Raw genomic sequence first — 23,000 nt, forward strand, 5'->3', positions numbered from 1 at the left:
TGGAAGATAACTATTGTGTTCAGCTGTTACAGTAAACATTCCAATGACAAATGTATAAAACCTGACTAAATTTACTCAGTATTACAAATTACTTCTGAAGCAGCAGGCTTTCTGTAGAAAGACGTGTCTTACCAAATGAGCAATATATACTGTGTAAACTGTTAAGCAGTTCTACGTATAAGTTAGGAGGGAAAAAAAATCTTTTTTCCCATAAAGGTCTAGAATAAACAACTTTATTAAACAGACTCAATTTATGTCATTAAATGTGAATGTGTCTATTCCAAAATAAGCATGGACTTTTAGCTGCTTAAAATCACAAATTCACATAACGTATAAAGTGTGACAAGTGCCTGACTTCTGAGGAATGGTAGAAATTTGAGCAAATCTTATGTTATAAGGATCCCCAATGTCACATAAATTGTGACTTTCTGAAATGCGTAGTGCTTACTAAACCAGGAACTTTAGAAAGCAGTAAATAGCTAATGGTGAAGCCCAGCTCAGTGGTTAATCAGATGAATATGTATATGCTTTATGCAGTGTACAAACTGGAACATAACAGATGTTTGACTGCCCTGTGTTTAAGACAGGCATAGCATAGACAGCTAATGACGTAGTTTGGTTTCTATGGCAGTGACTTCATGTTATGTAAGGAAGTTGCGTATACACAGCCCTGGTTGTCATGGTTCTGGGAATCCTGCTTGAACAGTCCTTTCCTGATCAACATTATTTAATGGCTTTAAAAACAATAAAATATTCTCTACTGCAGCTAGCTAGCTAGTGCTTTTAAAAGTCCTAATAATATCTTTAGTTTATTCTTGTTATGGCAATGGCAGTTTCAAGTTACTAGTACCCAATTTAAAGGCTAAATTGCATCTTCATCTTCACTGTGCTTTTGAAAGACCTTGATTTCGGCCACTGCAGTATACAAGTATGCCTTCCTTCAGTATACTCATTTGAAGTTTTACAGGCTTTAAGTGTGCTAAACGCATGCAGCATGTCAGGTCTAAATTCTATTTTTGCATCAATTTTCTGCAGAGGGCAAATTAGATGACCCTTGGCGGGGAAGAGAGAGGTAAGCAGTTTCTGTAAAGCCTTCAACTGCTAATTACTAAGAGTAGTAAAAAACCTTGAAGTTTTGAAAAAGTTCTTGTTTAAATCTGCTCTTCTAAAAATGTGTCTCTTTAACCCTTCTCTTCCTTGTGCTCTTTCAGTTAAGAGTCTTGAATGTAGAATTGGCACTAGCACCTGAGTTCTGAGCTGTGATAAGGGAATATAGCTGCAAATGTATGCTGACTTATTTGTCCAAGGCAAGAGTTTTGCTTACAAAACCTGTTCTTTATCTAGTTAAACTATCCAGTAGTAAATGTATTACAATATCTAAAGCTTTTGTCTAAAACATGATTTTTTTTGAGTATTAACATAGCACCATAGTTAATATATTATATTAAAACGGTATGCCAGGGGTGTGAAGGTGGAGGAGAGGCAGATCTCTGCAGAGTTCTTTACCGTGTATACTGTATGTCAAACCACATTTGCATAGAACTGAAGGTGAGATTTTTTTTTTAATGGTGCAGCCCATTTAACAGGTCTTGCTCTGCATTCAGATCCTGCAATGTAGTTCTCTGCTCTCCTCTCTTTTTGGGGGGTTAAAATGTAAGTAGTTGTGTTTTGCTTTTAAATGTGTATCTACAGCTTCTAATAATGTGTGAAAGCAGGAAACTGTCCCCTGAGCTGACATAAGGTATATCAAATTAAGAACATACTATAAGGGCTGCCTTGACTAAAAAAAGTATGTTTTCACGAGTGTGTGGAGATCTAAAGAAAAACTTCTGTTCCTTTAAACTTTGAGTTATTTTTTTCCCCTCCCTTTCCCCAGTTATTAGCTGGTCTAATAAGAGATGCTATTTCTTTCTAGAAGCCTTGCTTTGATGAGATGTCAGGCTCTTATTTCATTGCTGCTCAAACATCTTTCTAATCAGCTCACACAACTGTCTTGTCAAAGTTGATGCTTTTGACCAAATCAGGTCATTTTGACTGAGGCTTTCACTCAGTTTGAGTGAAACTCCCATTTATAATAGGGTAAGAATGCTTCTTGGGACTTAGGTATGAAAGATCAAGGTGTCATTGTCTGCTCTGCAGGTGGAAGTGGTCTCCCCAGCAGAAACAGTTATTCCCCTTTTGCTACACCTAATATATGAGCAGAAATTTCCTATAGCATGGTGCAGCACAAGAATGAGCAGCATGTGCTGACCAAGTGTCGGTCAAAGCACTCATCAGTTGAGTGCAAACCCTCTCCAGATTCCTTAGGTTCCTTAGGATCCAGAGGACAGATGAGATTTCTTTTTATTAATAGGAAAGAATAATAAAGCCACATTTATTATGGCAGCACAAAACAGTATGGTAAAGAATATTCCTGTGTGCAGCTTTTTGTATTGTTTGGGGAAATACTGAAATTTGGTTAATAAGGACTAAAATAAGCTGTGGTTCTCTTTTACTAATTTCTCAGACAGCTGTGCATAAAGATCTTGAATTTTGCCCCTCTCAGATGACACTCTTCTGAAAACCAAGAATTTTCCAAAGTGTACCGTGGTTATTACATTAAATGAGTGAATGAAACTTGTATCTTTAAAGAGAAGGCATTTTCATTTCTTTCAATCTTTTTTGCAGTATATTTTCTGGACTTGAAAAATATGCAGCTATAAATCTCAGTAGAGAAAAGTGGAAAGTGCAGATACAGGATTGATTTTTTTCATGTATAGAATGGCTTAACTAATAAATCAGGTACAAATATTAGCACTTCTTATATGTGTACCATATAGTCCTATAACTGTTGGGGTTTTTTAATCTTTCAAAATGATATGTGGGTATTAACTCATTATTTTGGAATGTCTGCTTTGACAACTTCAGATTCTAAACCTTGGATTTTGAGTTACACTGAAGGCTAGCAAACCAACATGTTTAAACTTACTTGCGTGTTGGGAGTGTAGGTCATCTACTTAAATGTGTCTTCTAAATTTACAAATAAGTAAGACTTGTAACTCTGAAGTTCATGGATCCTTTTTTACAAAGAGAAGATGATTTCCCCTTTTAGTATTATTACCTATGTCAAGCTAAGTGTCTTCAAAGCATGCAAAATAAAAACTTAATAATGCAAAACCTGCAGGGATTTCTATTGTCCTGGAAACTTAATTGCAGAAATCTGCCAGTAAAAATTCTACTTTTTTAATTTCATCCAGTGTTGTGTGTGTCTTAGAAAAAATGCCAATGTGAAATTTTGTGGTAGGTTGAGAAGGGCAAGATACTGTTGTTACTGTTGTTGTTTTGTTTAGGATTGCATGCAGTTGTTGTCTGAATAATTGTGGTAGTTTGAAATATCAGTGAATTAATTCCCTTCTTGTACCAGTTCCATTTTTACATTGTTCTTGCAGGGTTTGTGTATTTCAAATTAAGTTACTTTGAAAATCAGTTTAATGTTTTCCTGTTTCTTTCCACTTTTTTTACCACTTCCTTGACACTTACTATCCTTTACGCTGTGTTTGGTGAGTGAAAAATAATTGTGTTTATAGCTGAGACAACCCTTTGCTGGTTTAAATGAAGCATTCGAGTTCTGTATGTTTACGCTATCAACATTATTTTAGTTCTTACCTTGCTGTGTCATGCTTTCATTTTCTCAAACACCTACAATGTGCTGCTTCGGATTGGCAAACGGAAGTACAGTTTTCCTGTTGGTACTGCGTACTCCAGTGAGGTACCTCTGAAGGTCATTTGGTGTAATTGCTCTGGTCAAGCAGGAACACCTAGAATCAGTTGCCCAGGACCATGCCCAGATGGCTTTTTAATATCTCCAGAGATGGATACTCCACAGCCTCCCTGGGCAACCTGTGCCAGGGCTCAGCCACCCTCACATTGAAAAACTGCTTCCTGATGTTTCCTGCCCCTCTACTCTGCTCTTGTGAGACCCCACCTGGAGTACTGGGCCCCAGTACAGGAGAGACATGGAGCTGTTGGAGCGAGCCCAGAGGAGGGCCACGAAGCTGATCAGAGGGCTGGAGCACCTCTGCTATGAGGACAGGCTGAGAGACTTGGGATTGTTCAGCCTGGAGAAGAGAAGGCTCCGAGGAGATCTAATTGCAGCTTACCAGTATCTGAAGGGGCCTACAGGAAAGATGGTGAGGGACTGTTTATCAGGGAGTGTAGTGATAGGACATGGGGTAATGGGTTTAAGCTGAAGGAGGGTCGATTTAGATTAGATGTTAGAAAGAAATTCTTGACTGTGAGGGTGGTGAGGCACTGGAACAGGTTGCCCAGAGAGGTTGTGGATGCCCCATTCCTGGAAGTTTTTAAGGCTAGGTTGGATGAGGCTTTGGGCAACGTGGTCTAGTGGAGGGTGTCCCTGCCCATGGCAGGGGGGTTGGAACTAGATGATCTTTAAGGTCCCTTCCAACCCAAACCATTCTATGATCCTATGTTCAGAGGGACCCTCCTGTGTTTCAGTTTGTGCCCATTGGCTCTGGTCCTGTCACTGGGCACCACTGAAAAGAGCCTGGGTCTGTCCTCTTTGCATCCTCCCTTCACGTATTTATATGCATTGGTTCCCCTGCTGAGTCTTCTCTTTAAACTGAGCAGTCCCAGCTCTCTCAGCCTTTTATCATAGCAGAGATGCTCCAGTCCCTTCTTCATGGCCCTTCATTGGACAATCCAGTATGTCCATGTCTCTCTTGTAGTGGGGAGCCCAGAACCAGACACAGCACTCCAGGTGTGGCCTCAGTGTTGAGCAGAAGTGAAGGGTCACCTCCCTTGATCTGTTGGTGACACCCCTCCTAATTATTGTGATTCAAGATTATGGTGATTCATTAAGTATTCGTTCATTTTTTCTTTTCTAAATACAAACACTCATAGAGTGTTGTCTGAAATGCTGGATGGCAAAACATAGGAGTGAGCTTGGCCATGACACTACTTTTCCAGTCAAAAAAAGGATCAAAAACTTCTGCAAGTACCTGTGACCAAGATCTGTAGGCTGATCTCTAGTCACTTGCATGTAGGATAAAAGCTGCTGAAATATTCACTAAGTAAGTTTTCTCACTTTTTTGGGGGGTGCAAAAACTGAGTGTCTTTTTTAGCTGTGGCTGTAGCATTGTATACATTTTCCATTGTGCCTTTACCTTTAATAAGGTGGCAACTTGCAGTTGACCAGAAAGAGGCCCTTATTAAAGATGTTGCATCATTCATCAGGTTGGTTGGTTTTAGTTGTATGTGGAGTTGCAAACAAGTGATTGGGTCTAGTTAAACTGTGGCACAGAGAATAGGTTAGGCAGCAACCCCTTGATTTGTGAGTCTGCATGTGAAGGGTCAAGACAGAACTCTTTAATGTGTCCTCTTAATACACCTACAGACATCCAAACACTTAGCTCTGCTTCTATGAATGAGACTTGCTATAACATGATACTTGGAGGGCTTGTGAAGATGATCTCAAGATGACATCTGTTGTGTGACACAAGGTCTGCACTAAGTCTTCCAGTAATTTTTCTGTTTTCAGTCTTTACATGTAGATTAGACTTACTTAGGGACACTATTTTCTTGCTTCCTAGTTATTAGTGTACTTTTAATTCTGCTAAGGCTGCTCAGCTGTGTCCTTGATGCTCTGAGCTGAGTCATTTTAGTAGCCATGACTGCAGATGCAATGAAGTTGTTCTTCAGCCACAGCTATAAAAATATGGTGAGAATAAAAGCCATGTAATTGTTTCTGTCCACTGTTATTTCTTATCCACATCAGATTAAGTGTCTGCTGTGCTGTCAGGCTAACAAAAGACACTTTTGTCAGAAAAGTGTCATAGTAACCTTTGCCTGTAGTGTGTAAGAATGAAAGAAATTGTAGTTGTTGCTATACCCTAGTGCTTGTCAGTGAGAGTGTAAGAACATCTAGATAATATCATAAGGTCAAAAAGTCTTGAGCACCATTTTTATTTTCTAACAACTTTTTTCTGCATACACATGATGCCTTTTTAGTAACACAACATGCATGATACAATGAAATATGGTAGCAGTTCAGTGCATGACTGGTATTTCACTATTAATAAGAGTTTGTAGTCTATTTTTCATGCAGTTGTACTTAAAAAAAAGTTTCATTTCACTATTTGCAACTCTTATCTGGAAAGGCCTGTAGATAGAGTGCAAAATATAGTAACTAGTGAAAGAAATACACAAAATTCTCTTATGTGCTGGATAATCAGTAATTACTGGTTTATTTGGCAAAACATATAGGTTGATATCTAACTGGTCATTGTGTTATAGCAAACAATAGGTTTTGGGGTGGTTTTTTTTGCGTTTAGAGGATCTAGTTGGATTTATTTTTTTTATAAAGTAAATGTATTGTTATGGTTTAATTTGGCAGGCAGGTAAAACAACCACACAGCTGTTTGGTCACTTCCCCCCACTCTCCAGTGGGATGGGAGAGAGAATTGAAAAGGAAAAAAAGGGTAAAACTTGTGGGTTGAGATAAAGACAGTTTAATAGGACAGAAAAGGAAGAGAATAATAATAATGATAAAAGAATATACAAAACAAGTGATGCACAGCACAATTGCTCACCAATCAAAGCTGATGCTCAGCTAGTTCCTGAGCCCCATTGCCTCCTGGTTAACCCCCCGTTACATATGAAGCATGATATCATATGGTATGGAATATCCCTTTGGCCAGTTTGGGTCAGCTGTCCTGGCTGTGTCCCCTCCTAGTTTCTGGGACACCCCCACCTTCTCATCAGCAGGACAGTATGAGAAGCTGAAAAGTCCTTGACTGCTTGGCAACAACTACAAACATCAGTGTGTTATCAACATTATTCCCATTCTAAATCCAAACCACATCCCTACACCAGCTGCTAGGAAGAAAATTAACTCTATCCCTGCCGAAACCAGGACATGTACATATGTGTTTATCTCAATAACTTTTGGAAAACTAAAACAGTATCTGTCATCACAAATCCTTTGAAATTGAAATATGGAAAAGTGTATCCCAGAAAAGAAGCCATGTGTGTAAAAGAGAAAATTGATTAGGAGACTACCTTCTAAAAGAAAATACTTAAGGATATTCAGTATCTACTCATTGCAGTTGAAACTTCAAGGTCTGCTAGACCTTGTCCTCCCCAGTATAAGAGTTTCCTGTATATGATGATTTCATGGAACTTTAATTGTTGTCTTACTGTGATTGCTATCCTTTTCTCAGGACTGTCTTATTTTACACTTGACTTCTTAGAATATTGTGTTTTTACTTCTGTTTAAATTTTTTATATGCTTATTTTTAACTTATGGTTCAATTGCATTGTTCCCCTCCACATTATTTTTCTTTTGGCTTAAATTTAGCCAATGTATATTGCTTTATTATAGCTAAAATTATTTGTCTGTAATTAAGAATATTATATGGAGTCTGCTAAAATACTTCATGCTGAAAGGAGGCATGAAGCATTCTATTTTATTGTGGGGGGAGTGTCAAACAGGATACTAGATTGTATCACAAAATAGATCTTAAGCAAAGTTAAAAATCTAGGAGGACATTGATACCCCAAAGATGACTGTTTGTAGAAATGCATAAATTCACATGTTTTATGTGCTTGCAAAAATGAGTGCTTGTAATCTGGTGGGTGGTGGGAGATAGATGATGCACCAAAACATTTTGGCTGCTTTCAAGCTAAACAGTAGGAGAAAGACATAAATAGCTTTACAAAAGTAAAGGTGTACCTCTTAGGTGAAACTACCTCTCTGTCTTGTGAGGCTTTTTTAAAATCCTGTATTTAAGAACATTCAGCTTTCTGGCATTAGGCTAAGAAAGTATTAACGCATTTATTGAATCTTAAACACTTGAGTAGTCATGTTGAATTTGCAAGTATGCATGATATGGTGTACCGGCCTCAAAATGCATAGTACCTATAGTATTAAGGCCCTAGTAAGCATAAAAGAAATCAAATAATTGTTTGAGTTAATAGCATACACTTACTACAAATTAGAGCTCTAAAGAAAATTACCATGTAGTCTTTCTTGTCCTCTGTCAGCTAAACCATATGAAGAATGGGTTGTAACTAGCAAAACGAGTAATTGTTCTAGGGATGAATGTGTGTGATTTACATTATTAAATAAAATTGTAGCCATCCCTCAGCATTAAATGCGTGTCAAGTATTTTGAGTAGGCCACGAAAAGCACGATGCAGTTGGGTAGGTCACTCTGTGGTTCCCTCTTGCAAGCCCTTCCAGGACAGAGCTGGTGTGCTCTGCGGCTTAGACAACTGCCAGCTGCGCTCCCCTCTTCCCTCGGGAGGCCTGTTCACTTCAGCTGGTTGGTTTTACTGGGGACAGGTCTGTGAAATGCTAGGGTGTCAGACCCAAAATTGCCATTGCAATTTCCAGAGCATGGAGGTGTAGCTAAAGTTTAAGAGCATGGCCTTTTCTCTAAGTGTATATTGGAGTTATTTGTTTTTATGCAATATGATATACTTCTCAATATTTAAGCTTCCTTGTGAAATATTTTCTTCTAGGCAAACTCTTAATAAAGATTTAAAGTAAATATTAGCATTTACAGTGAGTAGAAACCAACTAAAGGGCTTCATGCCCAGCAGTGCTTCTCTTTCATCTTTTGATATGCTATTTCATTGAGGAACAAGACAGTTAAATGGTTTTTATTGTACACAAGCAAGAATTAGGAAACAAGGAGACTCCCAGTGTGTAGTAGAGATTGCTGTTAATTATGTTATATTTGGGTATTTTAGAAAAACAAAACGCTCTACACTTTGTAGTGTGATTGGTGTAAGAAGGTGGTTTTACCTGAATGATTTAACTTATTTACCATTAGAAGTAGTAAAGAATTTTTTAAAGCAACGCTACTGAAGGGAAAACATCTAGCTCAGTCTCATTTGAAATAAGTGACTTTCTTTGTAATTTCTTAGTTCATAGAGTAACGTGTAAACTATACTTAGAATGGTTTATGCTTGTCCTTCAAAAAGGAATGTGCTTTGAATACAAATCTCTAATAATCTGTGCCTACCTGTGAAGAAAAGCGTAATGAATTCTTGTCTTCTGAGTGACCAGATTATCTTCAGCTGTATCTAACAATTTGAGATGCATAACAGCTTTGACAGCAAACTGTGGTGCATCCCTGAAGTCATGAAATCTGGTACTCTTTTCCTCTAAAACTATAAAAGCCTTCAGGCAATGGAACTACTGTATCTTGTAGTTTAGTGGAATTGCAAATTCCACGAGTAACACTGATAATCAAGACTGCAGTAGCAACCCCAGTATGCATCTCAAGAATACGTCACAGTTTTGATGGTAATTGTCTGCTTCCTCACAGTTATTTGAAAATATATTTACAGATATTTGGAGTTTGGGGGTCATCCTCTTCATGTTGGTTTGTGGACAACCACCATTTCAAGAAGCAAATGACAGTGAAACTCTGACTATGATAATGGACTGCAAATACACAGTGCCACCTCATGTGTCCAAAGAATGTAAAGAGTAAGTAGAGTACTAAAAAACTTGGAAGCATTCATGGAAGTGGATTCTTATTACCTTTTGGAGTTCTCCATACCATATTATCAGTGTGTAGAATATTCCTTGCCTGTTAATAAGATATTATGCCTGCTGCTTTTGCTTAGTTATGAGTATTTCTTCACATTGATGGAGTAGTTTCTTGGGCGCAGTATTGCATTTTTTTATTCTTTGTGGCTCTTCTTACTAAAGGTTAATCCCATGATATTTTTTGCCAATCAGTTTTTCCCATGTTTGTGTGAAACTTCTTTTTGATTTTACACAATGTATCTTTCTTTTATGTATCTCAGTTGTTATGCCTTTTATAAGTGATTGAAGAAGCTGCTCACCACTGACTGGCTTTGGCCACCACTCTTGCTGGACAAATTACAAGGTGTTGCTGAGAGTATTTTGTGGCAGGGGTTAAAAAGGTAATGATTCCTACAGATTTCTGCTCAAAATACAAGTTGTCAAAACCCAAGGATACCACAGCAAGTTTTACTCGTCTCCTACTGAAATCTCCTACTGAAATTGCAACTCCAAATCAACATTCTAGGCAATCAAGGGAGAAAAAATTCTGTCTGCAAATACCATATGCCACTTGGGAATCGTGACTCATTTTGACGTGTTGTTTTTCTGCAGTGTTCACTGCAGCTTTTTAATATTTTTTTTGTATGCTTCAATATTTCCCATATTTCCCTATCAGTTAATGACCTCTTCAGTCCTTTTCATATATATCCCAGTTGCATCACTTAAACTATTTTACAATGTTTGCTTGGGTTCTTCAATCTGCGATAGGGTATCTTTTTATTTTCAATATGAAAGTCCAGATGCCTTTATAAATGCTTGAAAAATGGATTTGGTCCAGTCAAAAAAACTAGAGCAGTATCTTTTATTTGACACAGGAGGGAAATAGTTACAGTTGTGGTCATAATGACCGTTTCTCTTTTCACCTGGCATCTATGTGGTCCAGGAATCTAATGCATAACATGATGCCATAGCTGGTTTTTGTGTCTTTTCATTAGCATCTAGCGTTTCTGCTAACATGGAAACAGTGCTCTCGACAGCTTGAAGAGCTTTACGTGCAGAAATGGGTTTAAAATGCAATACAGGAAGAGGTTTAAAAGAGAGCTCTTATCAGTGAATTCTATTGAATAAATATCTTGAGATGCCGCATGCTGTGCTGAGGCCAGGAAACTTATTTTTGCAGCCCTTCGCTTCATAGATTGACTAACTCTAATTTACTTAAAGGCCCAAGTAGATCCGCTTTCTCTATGCGATGCATCAACAATGTAGGATCTGGTTACCCAAGTCCTCTATAAGTTAGGTTTTCTTAGGGAAAAGACTCTGGGAATGTTTAAACTTCCTGCTCATGGGATGCATAAGCAAGCTTAAAGCAGGAGGCAGATGTGATACATTTGTGTGGCTTTACTACAGGTGTAGTTTAAAAAAAGTCAAATGAATTATATAGTTTGTTCCCTTTCTGTTATAATACTAACAAAAGCAAAGAAAATTAAGGCTCCCATGTCTCACCCCGCCTTTCCTTTTGGTAAAGTCAGAGACCACAGCTACTGAGTACATATGTGACATCCTGTTTTTACAGTAGAGTTTTAAGAAGTCTGAATTAACCTCCATTTTTAATTCTGTACAGCATCTCACACTACAAAAAAATAGAATTGTGATTACTTTTGTGATTTGTGTGGCCTTGCAGTTTGAAGTTGCATGGTGTAGTATAGTTAGTGCAATAAAAAGCATTATGTGAGAACTGCAGAACTTTCATTCCATATGTTGGAGCAATGAAGTTTCATTGAAACGTTGGCACCAAAACTGTATATCCATGTTCTGTTTGTTGTGCAAAGCCAAAAATACCTTCCCCAAGAATTTTTCATGTATAGTAAGTGAATAGAGATGTGCTGTGCTAATCAAGTCTTCTTTCTCTGTTTGGGGAATTTATGCCCTTCCTTTCCAGCACTTGTAAACATTCAGTATCAACCCGTTGGTAGGTTTGGCACTTCATCATCCCAGATAGTATTTTGGTTTTATGTTGGGTGTTTTCCCCCCTCTCTATGGATAGAACAAATCACTGTTTTTTCAGAGATACTGAAGAATCAAATGTCTGATAGGTATTTCAGAATAAAATATTTCTACTTATCTTGCCATTCCATGTTCTTGTTGACAGCAGCAATAATAGAAAATTGTATTTCTATTTACTTCACAGAGCCAGCCTGTAGGCCGTCTATGACAGTTGCCCTATAAGACCTATAAAAACCAAACAAACCAAAAAAATCAGGTTAAGAATCTAAGCATAGTAAATGAAATCTGGAGAGTTTGATATTTATAGTTTGTAATAAGTAAATTGCTTGTTTCAGTTCAGCAATATTTGGAATGTCTTTGAGAACAAACAATTTCCCATCACATTGTTTACTGTAGAGACTTCTAAAAATCTATGTGGACTGACAGCAGAAAATTTCTTTCTAATGTTACTCTTACAATGGCTGCTTTTAAAACACGTGAGTGCATTTTGTTTAGATTTATTTTTTATTCACAGTCTAATTACACGGATGTTGCAGAGAGACCCGAAGCGAAGGGCATCTTTGGAAGAGATAGAAAACCATGCATGGCTCCAAGGAGTCGACCCTTCTCCTGCAACAAAGTACAATATTCCTCTTGTGTCATATAAAAATCTGTCTGAGGAGGAACACAACAGTATAATACAACGCATGGTTCTCGGTGATATTGCAGATCGAGATACAATAGTGGAGTAAGTTGTCAATTTTCTTTATGCAGTTTTTGTGCATCTGTCATTTTTGATCAAAGAATGTCATGACAGCCTGGGTACTTCAGTGTTTAAATGTCAAGCCATTCGGTTAAACAAAATATTACAGTCATGCTCTGTGATAGGATATTCTAGGATGAGAAATACTTAAGGACACACAACCTTAGGAAACACTTCAAGAAAATGTGTTGGAACAGTGTTCGATTCCGGTGGTAGTTTGCCATTTCAAGTAAACTGAACTGCTTTGAAATCCATGCTTTTACTTGTGCTTCATATCTCATGCATATTTGGAGGTGATCAAATTTCAGAATTTTTCCCTTAGTATGTTTCCAGTATACCTGAATCTTTGTTAATTTAAAATATTATTCCTTTTATCTATATAATGCCAAATAGTCATTGTCACAGAGTGAGCTTACTAAAAAGCTATGTGTTTTTTTTTAACAGATTAAACCCCCCAAATTTCTAAAACATTTTCGAAATTGAAAGAGGACTTAAAATTGTGTTGTCTGTTTGATTGTGTTTAAACCGGAAAAACTGTTACTGTCTTACCATTTGGGTGGTGGGGTGTGTGTGGTGGGGAAGCAGTGGTCTTGCTTCTTAAGCTTTTAGCTGCGTAACAGTGGCATCCTTTCTGTTAGAATGTCTGAATTATGCTTACTGAGTTATGAACTTAATTTTGCTGTGAACTTAATGTGACAACCCTAAAATAATAATAATGTTTTCTTCCTCTGGTTGTTGCATAAACAAATATTAGTGCTTTGTGATTGTATTTGCCAGTGGGAAGGCCTACCATTAGTGCATGACATTAATGAAAATACACTTTTAGTATTTAAAAAATGTTTAATAAAGGAAGAATTACTTAATTTTTTTGGATGATAATCTAAAGATATCCTCTTCCAACTATCGTTGAAATTACCAGACTTGTTGGCTCTTTATTCTTAATAAAACCAAGACATGCTTGTCAAAACATCAAAAATAGACAGTTCTGTTTTCAGGTGCTCTTCCTGCTAGAAGTACAGCAAGGTGTGAGATGTATGTCCAGTTTTCTAAAAACCATTGATGTATGGTTTATTTCATGTTCTGCATTTTCCCTAGGGCATTGGAAACTAACAAATACAATCACATCACTGCTACTTACTTCTTACTAGCTGAAAGGATTCTGCGAGAAAAACAAGAGAAAGAAATTCAGACCAGATCTGCAAGCCCTAGCAACATCAAAGCTCAGTTCAGGTGAGAATTTAGATTCCTAAATGGTTTCTTTTTTTTAACCTGCCTTAATGAGAGTATTATTGAATTGATCAAGTAGTTCTTTCTTAAAATACTTATTGCAAATTTTAGGTGTCTTTTAAAGTGCTGTGGACGCCTCAGAAACTGTTCAGAAATCAGTTACAATAGTATCTTCAATTCGTACCATTTTCAGGAATGCCTAATCAATCTGAAGTAGTAAGTTTTCACACCTGCTAGGAAAGGGCATGTCGATTGACCTTCAGTTCCTCATACAACTTGGGTATGTAGTGTCCCTGGAAAAAATGTAGTTGCATAATCCATAAACATGTCGATGGGGAATTAGTTATAAATGAGAAATCACTCTGAATTTGATGTTATGGTTTAGTTGTTAGCACTGATTTTTAAGGGGCCAAACATCCCCTATATCAAGCTTAGAGCAAACATTTGTAAGTTATGTTTTTTTATTTTTTTTTAGTTTTAAATCATGTTTTTGTCAAAAAACCTTATAGTAAGGTTCCCTGAGACTTTCAAAGCTTCAGCCTGTGACACAGTAAAACTAAAGGGGGGCAGTGAGGTTCTGGCATCTAATACAATACCAATATTGGTATTAGTATGTTCAACCAGTCCATTTGCTCTGCAGCCAGTTACCAAAGCATTCCATATTTTCAGTTAGAGCAGCATAATACTTTAAAAACAAACAAATCAACCAACCAAACAAAACAAACACAAGGCAAATAGTATACTTTCCACCTGTAGATTTATATTGGAGGATGCATGTTTTGAACAGTTACTTTTCTTAAACATTTTGGGTTTAACTTCCTGAGTTAAGTTTTAGACTATGACTAGGCATCTACTGGTACTAAAAAAGACTTTATTGGCCTATCTTGACAATCTTTCCGGTGAAGGAGGAGGATGTGCTGAGGCATTTCCATTAATTTTTGTTATCTAACCTCCAGTTTCTTAAAAAGTTGACTTTTAGGTTTTGGTAAAATATTATTCACAATAATAATTCTTAGTAGCTAATCTCTTAACGGGAGAACAATTTGAAGTGCTTGTGCTGATGTTTAGAGTTGCTGCCTACATTCAGTGGTGTTAATCTATCGGTAGGATTTAGAGAAAAAGCAAAAATAGCTTGTTCATTCCAGAGGTTTCTTTGTGCAACTTTGATGCGAGGTCGTGTGTGAAATCATCTAATAGGAATGATAATAGGGACATAAATGCTATGGTGTCCTTCTGGTGCATAACCATATTTTCCTTGGCCTAACTGATAAAAGTAAGGTACAACCACCTCAAGTTCAATCTAGGAAAAAAAGGATGCTTGTTATAAATTAAGGGCGCACACTTTGGAAAATAGGTTAAAGATATGTAATCTCCATTGATTGTTACCTTGGACTTAGGTTGAGATTTTGGAGGCTTTTAGAGGAGCTTCGTCCGAAGAGGACAGAGGAGCATCTCCCTGAACAAGGAGCTGTTTCTCTCTGAACCTTACAGTGGTTCTCAACATCTTTGTCATCTCCAGATGAGACTGCACCCTGTCTTGTGTACTAGACTAGACCGAAATTTTGTTGTGGCACTTAAAAGGTCATTCACTTAATGGTCACTTACATACAAAATTTTATCTTATGTTGCATGGTTACAAGTGCTTTAGAAGAGTTATTGTTGCAGACAACTAAGGGTTGCCTACAGAACCTAAATGGTCTGGAGCTTACTGTTACAGAGCTTACTTCTCTTCAAGGGTAATACTGTAACTTTGACTCTGTGGTTCTCTTAATGGGTCATCCTCTTGTTTTATCTCAGTTTCTTTTTTAAAAGAAATCCAAGCAGAGCATCAGATGTGTCTAATACACTAAGTATTAGTTATAAAACAAATTACAGGAAATATTTGAGTTTACCTTTCTAAAACTACAAAGTCTGCTTTTAAACTGTGGGTTTTTTCTTCTGCATCAGTCACAGTTTCAGTAGAAGAGCTGTTCCAGTTATATGAGGAACTGGAACAAACAAGTTCATTGAATCTAAATCTTGATATGAATTTTTAAAGTTGAATGGAGTAGTTGAAGCCTGCCTTACAAGTGTAATTTTTTTTGACAAGGACATCTGCTTAAATTCAGGAACTCTTGCCCTTAATGGTCCCAGGTAGCTGTTCCTTGTCTTCATGATGGTTCTAAACTCCATGGGTTTATATAGAATGACCTCATGGAAAAGACAACAGAGTAGTGCATTACTTTGATTTTGAGACTTCAAAAGATTTTAAAAAAAAATTTAACTTGCAACCTGGAGCTTCCCTTCTGTCCTCACTCTCCCCTCAGGCTTACTGGGAATAAAGGGAGGGGAAGGGAGGCAAACATGGGCTGCTATGAGAGATAAACATACTGTAGTGAGGAGGCTTATTGCCTGGAAACTACAGTACTGTTAGATACTATATTTACCCTTTATTGTGACAGCCACAGAACTCTCTTCCTTTTTTTGCTGATAAACCAGTCTGTTCTTAAAGCACGGTAAATTCTTGAAACACTTAGATCTTCATTTTCTAATGATACTTTTGTAGTTATGTTTCTAATTTATTTAAGTCCTATTTGTTAATCACTGCCAGTTGTTTGTGTTTAAAATACCCAGCATAGCAGAAGTCATCAGAAAACTAGGTCAGTGGTTCTCAGTGTTTCTGGAGTCCACTGGGGCCTAAGGGGGGATGCCAGTGTCAAACCAAGGAGGACCACAGCCTAGGCGCCACTTCTAGTCTGGACAGCTTGGGTCGGAGCTGCTGGTTGTGTGGCCTCCCTCCAGGCAGAACCTCTCACCAGAAGGAAACTAATGGGGGGCACCAGCAGCTCCCAGTGCCCAACGAGACAGGAAGGAGCCTGTGTGGCTCCTCCCAGGCAGTGGACTACACAGGCTCGCACGAGTGTCTTGGCAGCCAAGTCCTACTGTTAGAGGATCCTGGTGGATTTTTGTATCACTGGTTTGTTAAGCAGAACTGAAGCTAGCACTTCAAAATGAAGCCTGCAGTTAGGCTTGGGGAGTTCAGTGTTGGCCTCCATAAAGTACTCTTCCTCAAAGTCCCTACAGTTGGGAGGATAGTTGTCAGTTGTTACCTGTGTGGACAGGCATCTTGCACTTCAGGATCCTTTTCTATCCAGCCATTACAGAGGGAGCCTTAAGCAAATGCAGTCCTACTGCAGGTGCTTCCATTAGCTTCAAACACTTCAAAAGAACACATTTAGAATAAGAGTATCAAAGAGGTGTCTGAGCTTTCCTTGTTTCTTCAGCTTGACCTTTTAACACAGCACAGATTGGGAAGTTGGTATGATCCATCATCTATATGGTGACTGTCCAAGCAGGTATCTGGGGTTGCACTTAGTGTGAAACATTCTCTGCTTCCTCTCCTGCTTTCCTCCTACACCTGGGCTGCAAAGTCAGGCAGCCCTTTCTCTTGGCACACCCAAAATACGGTTGGGAATGTCTTGTAATATGCTATCCATGTGAACAGAGGTCTCTACCACAGCTTTTCATGTGGTATGCTAGAGTATTTTAGTTATGTAAAGTTAAGTGATTGGCAAACTTTAACTTACAGATAATTTACTCTGAGAGGTTTGAAAAAAATTCTTGGTCTCCTACAAGAAATGTGAGGCTTATGCTAAGTGAAGCAATTGAAGAATTATTCAATGTTAAGTTGCTGGTCTGTAGGTGTTGGTCATTTGGATTAGGCTTTCAAAACAGAGAGGAGAAAGACTGACAGTCATCTTAATTTATTTTGTGTGCATTATGAGAAAATGACAACATATTTCAGGATTTAAAGTAAAACACAAATCATTAGATACTAGCTTAAATACTGGAGATAAGGCATCAGCTGCTAACTGTAAAGCTGATTTACACTCAAGTATTACTTTCATTTTGATTTGAGCTAATGCTAGTACACAGTCATACATTTTGAACTTTGATTTACAGTTTATTCAAGTGTCATATTCTTAAGCAGCTTGAGTCCTGAATTCATGCAGCTGTATTATTCCAGTTGCTCAGCTAAGGTCAAATAAATGTATCATCTCAATTTATGTGTGTTTAAAAATAAAGGGGATTTTGCAGAATAGAGCTTGGTCTGAATGAGACTTACTGAAAATGAGAGAATGTTTCTTCTGACTCAACTCTTCAGTCTCACTCATGTTAATTCTAACCTAATTTTTATATGAAGAATACGGGGCGGGGGGGGGAGGGGAGAAGTAACAGAAGCTTATGATTAAAAGTAGTTTGCAATACCACCTTACTTAAGTTGTACTTGAATCAGCTGCTATCAGAGTTCCTCTAGGTACTTGTGGTTCTATACCCACTTCAGATTATTTTCATTGAGACACAATTATTTAAAGCTTTTTATTGCTTAATTCATTTTCTGAGAGCAGTGGAATCTTAAGATTTCATTTGACAGTAACCAGCAAAATCTCTAACCTATACTTTTGTATATATGATGTTCCTTTCAAATAACAGCATTTCTACAGGAACTGGTATTTACACACATGCCACTCAGCAGGCCACTTTATGTGGCAGTACTTGTGCTTCTCTTCTGCAGGTCTTACATTTTCTTGTATGTTCTGGAATGCTCACCATGATCTAACTTCTCTTTTATCCTTTATCACTGTTTATATAGACAATCGTGGCCAACAAAAATTGATGTACCCCAGGACCTGGAGGATGACCTTACAGCTTCTCCTCTCTCCCACGCAACTGTTCCTCAGTCACCAGCTCGAACGGCTGAGAATGTTCTCAACGGCCACAGAAGCAAGGCCCTTGGTGATTCAGCGAAGAAAGAAGATATCCCCGAATTAGCTGGACCGGCGCTTTCAGCAGTCCCATCCGTCAGTTTAAAACCCACTACGAGTGGCCGGAAGTGCTTGTTCAGAGTAGAAGAAGATGAGGAGGAGGATGAAGAAGATAAGAAACCTATTTCGCTTTCTACTCAAGTTGTTCTGCGCCGTAAGCCTTCAGTTACAAATCGTCTCACTTCGCGAAAGAGCGCACCAGTCCTCAATCAAATCTTTGAGGAGGGTGAGTCAGATGACGAGTTCGACATGGATGAGAACTTACCCCCAAAGCTCAGCAGGTTAAAAATGAATATTGCTTCGCCTAGCACAGTGCATAAACGCTATCACAGGAGGAAAAGCCAGGGACGGGGCTCTAGTTGCAGTAGCTCAGAAACAAGCGACGATGACTCAGAAAGCAGGAGACGCCTAGACAAAGATAGTGGCTTTACTTACTCCTGGCATCGGCGGGATAGCAGCGAAGGGCCACCTGGCAGCCAAGGAGATGGTGGTGGACAAAGCAAACCAAGTAACGGAAACGGAGGGGTAGACAAAACGAGCCCGAGTGACAACAACAAAGGTGGGGGGAGTCCCTCTGGTAGCTCCAGTGGCAGCACCAACAACACATCGGGTTCCACTCGGAGATGCGCTGGATCTGGAAACTCGATGCAGTTATCGTCTAGAAGTGCAGGGGAACTGGTCGAAAGCCTGAAGTTAATGAGCCTTTGCCTAGGTTCACAGATTCATGGCAGCACTAAATACATTATTGATCCTCAAAACAATCTGTCCTTTTCCAGTGTAAAAGTACAGGAGAAATCAACATGGAAAATGTGTATAAGTTCCAGCGGAAGCGCAAACCCAGCTTCGTCGCTGGGCAACCTAAAATTTTTTTCTGACCAAATGTCAGACACAGCGAACGAATTGGAACGGATAAAGAACAGGAACTTGAAAAACAATGTGCTACAACTACCTCTCTGTGAAAAGACGATATCTGTGAATATTCAGCGGAACCCAAAGGAGGGGCTGCTCTGTACCTCCAGTCAAACCAGCTGTTGTCATGTCATTTGACAATGGCCTGACTTCACTAGCTTGATGTACTTGACAGCATCATTCTTCCTGTTCAGAGCTGTGAACACCTTGTCACCGGACCCCCTTTTGTTGTCTTAAGATTTTTAAGTGGGCTTTGAGCAGTTATTTATTACACTTTAATTTTGTGTTTGCTTGATGGTATGACAATGCATGGTCTTTGCATGCTGCTAGCCGATGCATTTTTTCTTTTTCAGCAAAGCAGAATATTTTATTGTGTAATTTTTACATTTATAATTTTACTATGGAAGATCTGGATTAAGTTAAAACAAACATCTGGATCCTAATGTAAATGGAGCACTTAGAAGTTTCATGTTCTGCACTTGAACTAGAGAGAGAAGCTTTTGTTTGCTTGTGAAATGTTAATTCTTGTTCTGACCTTCTGTGATATCTAAACTATGTGATATGTGGCATACTTCTATGTGTCTGAAACAGAACCAAAGCAATAATGTTTTGATGCTGAAAACTCTTCAGGGAGCTTTCAGATGTTCCAAGGCTTGTACAAAGCAAAGATGCACTGAAAATTAGCGATCTTGAAACATGATTTTAAACCCACACCTATTTGTCTTAAGCTATGATATGGATAAAGTTGTGGCTCAAAAATCAAACTGAAAAGATCTCGTTTTGCTAGAGGCAGTTTTCTTATTTAAAAAAAAAAGGCAAGTAGATTTGTAAGGCAGCTTTCTCCCATAGAAATATGTTAATATTACAAGCAGACAATCTTTTTTAATATAACAAAGGTAAATTATTAAGTCTACTTCTGAGTTTTTACATGCTAACTGAAAATAAAGTATTTGTATGAATTACTTTTGTTATTAGTATATCATGACACTTAATATTTTAGGTTTTTACCTTGTAAACCTTCTCCCCTATCCTCCCCTCCCTGAGACTTCAAAAGGCAATAAGGGATGGAAAACCTTTAGGTAATTGGATTCAAATTGAAATTTGTCATTTACATTTTTCTCTTTATTATTCTTTTTAAGACTTCAAATACTGCTGTTCCCCACATGTACACCACTTATTTTCCCTCAGTAATCATGCTTTTTCATAAAGTCAATTTAAAATAGCATATAGGAAAGTATTTATTTTACAGCTCTTAGCCTTTCTGTCGGGTTTCCCATTGCCATGGCAAGGTCTTGATTTAGAGTATTTCTGTACAAAAGGGTACTTTTGACCAGATGAATTAACTTTGTGGAATTTTATTACCTAGAATAAAATATATTGCAGATTCCTAGTTTTGGGAAGGGCAAGAATGTTTTATTTTTTCATGCTGTGCACTGGGTCTTCTAAGCAATGCTAGTGAAACTGGTGGTGGTATGTAGCAACGCCCTGGGCAGACATTGGATGTCAGAGAGGAGTTTACACCGTTGAGCATCTTGTAACACTTGCAGAATGGTCAAATACAATGCATTTCACATCCGCCGCAGAGTGAGCAGGGCACCAAAGAACGGCGTTACGCTCGGTTGTCATTTCAACAGCTTGTGACAGCTCGTCTCGATTAGTAAAAGACTTTACTAAGAGAGTCTGAATTGGATGGGGTATTCTTACTGGCTAGCTTAGCCAGGGATCTTACATTCTGCTTCCTCAACAAGGCAAAGGATAAATGTTTTGCTGCTTTAAGTTTTAAACTCTAGTTGCAGTTTAGTCAGTGTGATATTTATAAATCAAAAGCTACAAGCGTAGATGTGTGGGTGAAGCCATAGAACATATTTGCTTGAAAATTTTGAGCAGGGATCTTACCAAGGGCCAGAAATGAGATGTGTGGTTCACGGACAGTGAGCGTAACATCCAAGTAGGAGACAAGTTTATAAAGGGCATTGGCAATAAACTTATTTGTTGCAGTTTTTTTTTCCAAGTATTGTAAATACTCTTTCCTGATATTATGTACAGCCTTGGAATGGCACCTTTTAACTAACCCCAGGTGTATTTTGTTTCCAATGTTTTTATATACGACTGTATATATGGTGCTCACTTTAGAAACAGCAGTGTTGACCATTTATGCTGCATAGTTGTATTATAGCCTTAGAGTTGTGTGTGGTTGGTTGAACCTTTGGGTGTACAGATGTTAGTCTGAGTGGTGTCCTTTATCCAGTTGTTGACAGGTGAATGATTGTGCATGTGGTGTATGTTGTATTATGTTGTCACGTAAAAGGAAGGGCGAGAATAACCACTACATTAAGATAATATTGGACCAAACTATTTAGAGCAAGTAAACAGTTTCTTGTACCCCTTAACGTGTCTTTAAAAGTTGCATATAGTTACAGTAGTGTATAAATTAAATATTGTGGACAAACAATTAGTCTTGTATTTTTCTGTATGTGTGTATATAAATATATATATATAAAATAATGTACCTCTAGCAACTTAATCTGTATTTAAGATGTGACAATCTTGACACAGAATTTTAAGAGTAGCAGTATAAATAAGCAGAATTAATGAACAGAAATATAAAAATTTCTCACCAAGAAAAGAGTCTGTGTGTGTGTTAAGAGGGTACAGAAATAGCAGCTGATCTTATTGCTTCCAGCAATGTTTGGCTTTTTCATTGTATAAACATTCATGGTGTGCGACAGAAATGGAAAATCCAGTTAATAAAAGTGATATCTTGATTGATGCATAACTGATGATTTGCATGTCAATGCAGTTTGTTACTCTTGGTGTTTGCTGTGTAAGGGTGGTGTGAGCTCCTGGCCGCTGCATGTCAGAGGTCAGACCCTTCAGAGATGCCACCGCACAGCCCGGCCTGAGCAGTGCTGACCCGGTTCAGTGGTAAACGGCCACAGAAAGTGCTAGAAATGTGAAATACAACTTTGTGTGCGGATGTGTGTTAACTTGCAAACTTCCAGTTAGTCTTTTGCAGAGATCAAACTTGTTCATTTGTTTGGGCTTCACAGTTGGCACAGTTGGCACCTTGCTTCTTGTTGAAGGGTGGAGGGAGCTGTTTCTTAGGCAGGACTGCAGAATGATTTATGTGGCTTAGTAAATCTCACAAGCTGCTGTTCAGCTAGAGAATGTTGATGACAAACTTGTCCAGCTTACCATCTTAGCAAACCTGGTGCTGTTGTGGCAGCTGGTGCCTGGAACACGGAATACAACGGGCTCTGAAGTCTCTGTTAAAGTGCCCAAGTCAGATGAGTCTGTTAGTCACCGGAGGGACACCTCACCCACCCCTGTAACCCTTGGGGAAAGGAGGTGCTTTGTGTGTCTCAGGTTTTTCTTGTTGGACAAAATGACTGCTCCTGTATTGGTTTGCCAAATCTGCATCAGCACTGATGCGCATCAGAAGCGCGCAGGGGGCATGCTGACTGTGCACCAAGCAATGGGCGCCTTGAGGCAAAGCTATTGTCATGCAAGCCGGTGGTGATCTGAAGGCAGAGTGTGAGATGCAGCTCTGCTGTCACATGTAATGGGATCCCAGGAGTTAATTCCACTTATTTACTGCAACTGCTTCACAGTGTACGTTTTACAGCTCTGTCCCACACCGCAGTGTTTAGACTGCCATGTGCTGGGGAACATCTGCTCCTGAATGCTGAGTCTGGAATTAAGTATGTCGGTGCAGAACCAAGAGAACAACTGAAATACCTAAGCTCAAATCCAGGCGTGTGCTCTTGCTGTCATCA

At 38.5% G+C, this 23,000-nt stretch overlaps 1 protein-coding gene across 2 annotated transcripts in view; it reads left to right on the plus strand.

The window, feature by feature from the left end:
• The window catches only part of SNRK (SNF related kinase), a 44,392-nt gene extending 22,395 nt beyond the window's left edge, over window positions 1-21,997 (plus strand). For both annotated transcript variants that reach the window (XM_054815025.1, XM_054815026.1), the window contains 4 exons: window positions 9,354-9,495; window positions 12,056-12,268; window positions 13,379-13,513; window positions 18,144-21,997. In XM_054815025.1, the coding sequence (XP_054671000.1) occupies window positions 9,354-9,495; window positions 12,056-12,268; window positions 13,379-13,513; window positions 18,144-19,362 (1,709 nt within the window). In that variant the 3' untranslated portion in view covers window positions 19,363-21,997. The remainder of the gene's footprint in view (window positions 1-9,353; window positions 9,496-12,055; window positions 12,269-13,378; window positions 13,514-18,143) is intronic.
• Window positions 21,998-23,000: the final 1,003 nt, after the last annotated feature.

Source organism: Grus americana, chromosome 2 (assembly GCF_028858705.1).
Source record: "Grus americana isolate bGruAme1 chromosome 2, bGruAme1.mat, whole genome shotgun sequence".
In the NCBI taxonomy this organism is placed as follows: Eukaryota; Metazoa; Chordata; class Aves; order Gruiformes; family Gruidae; genus Grus; species Grus americana.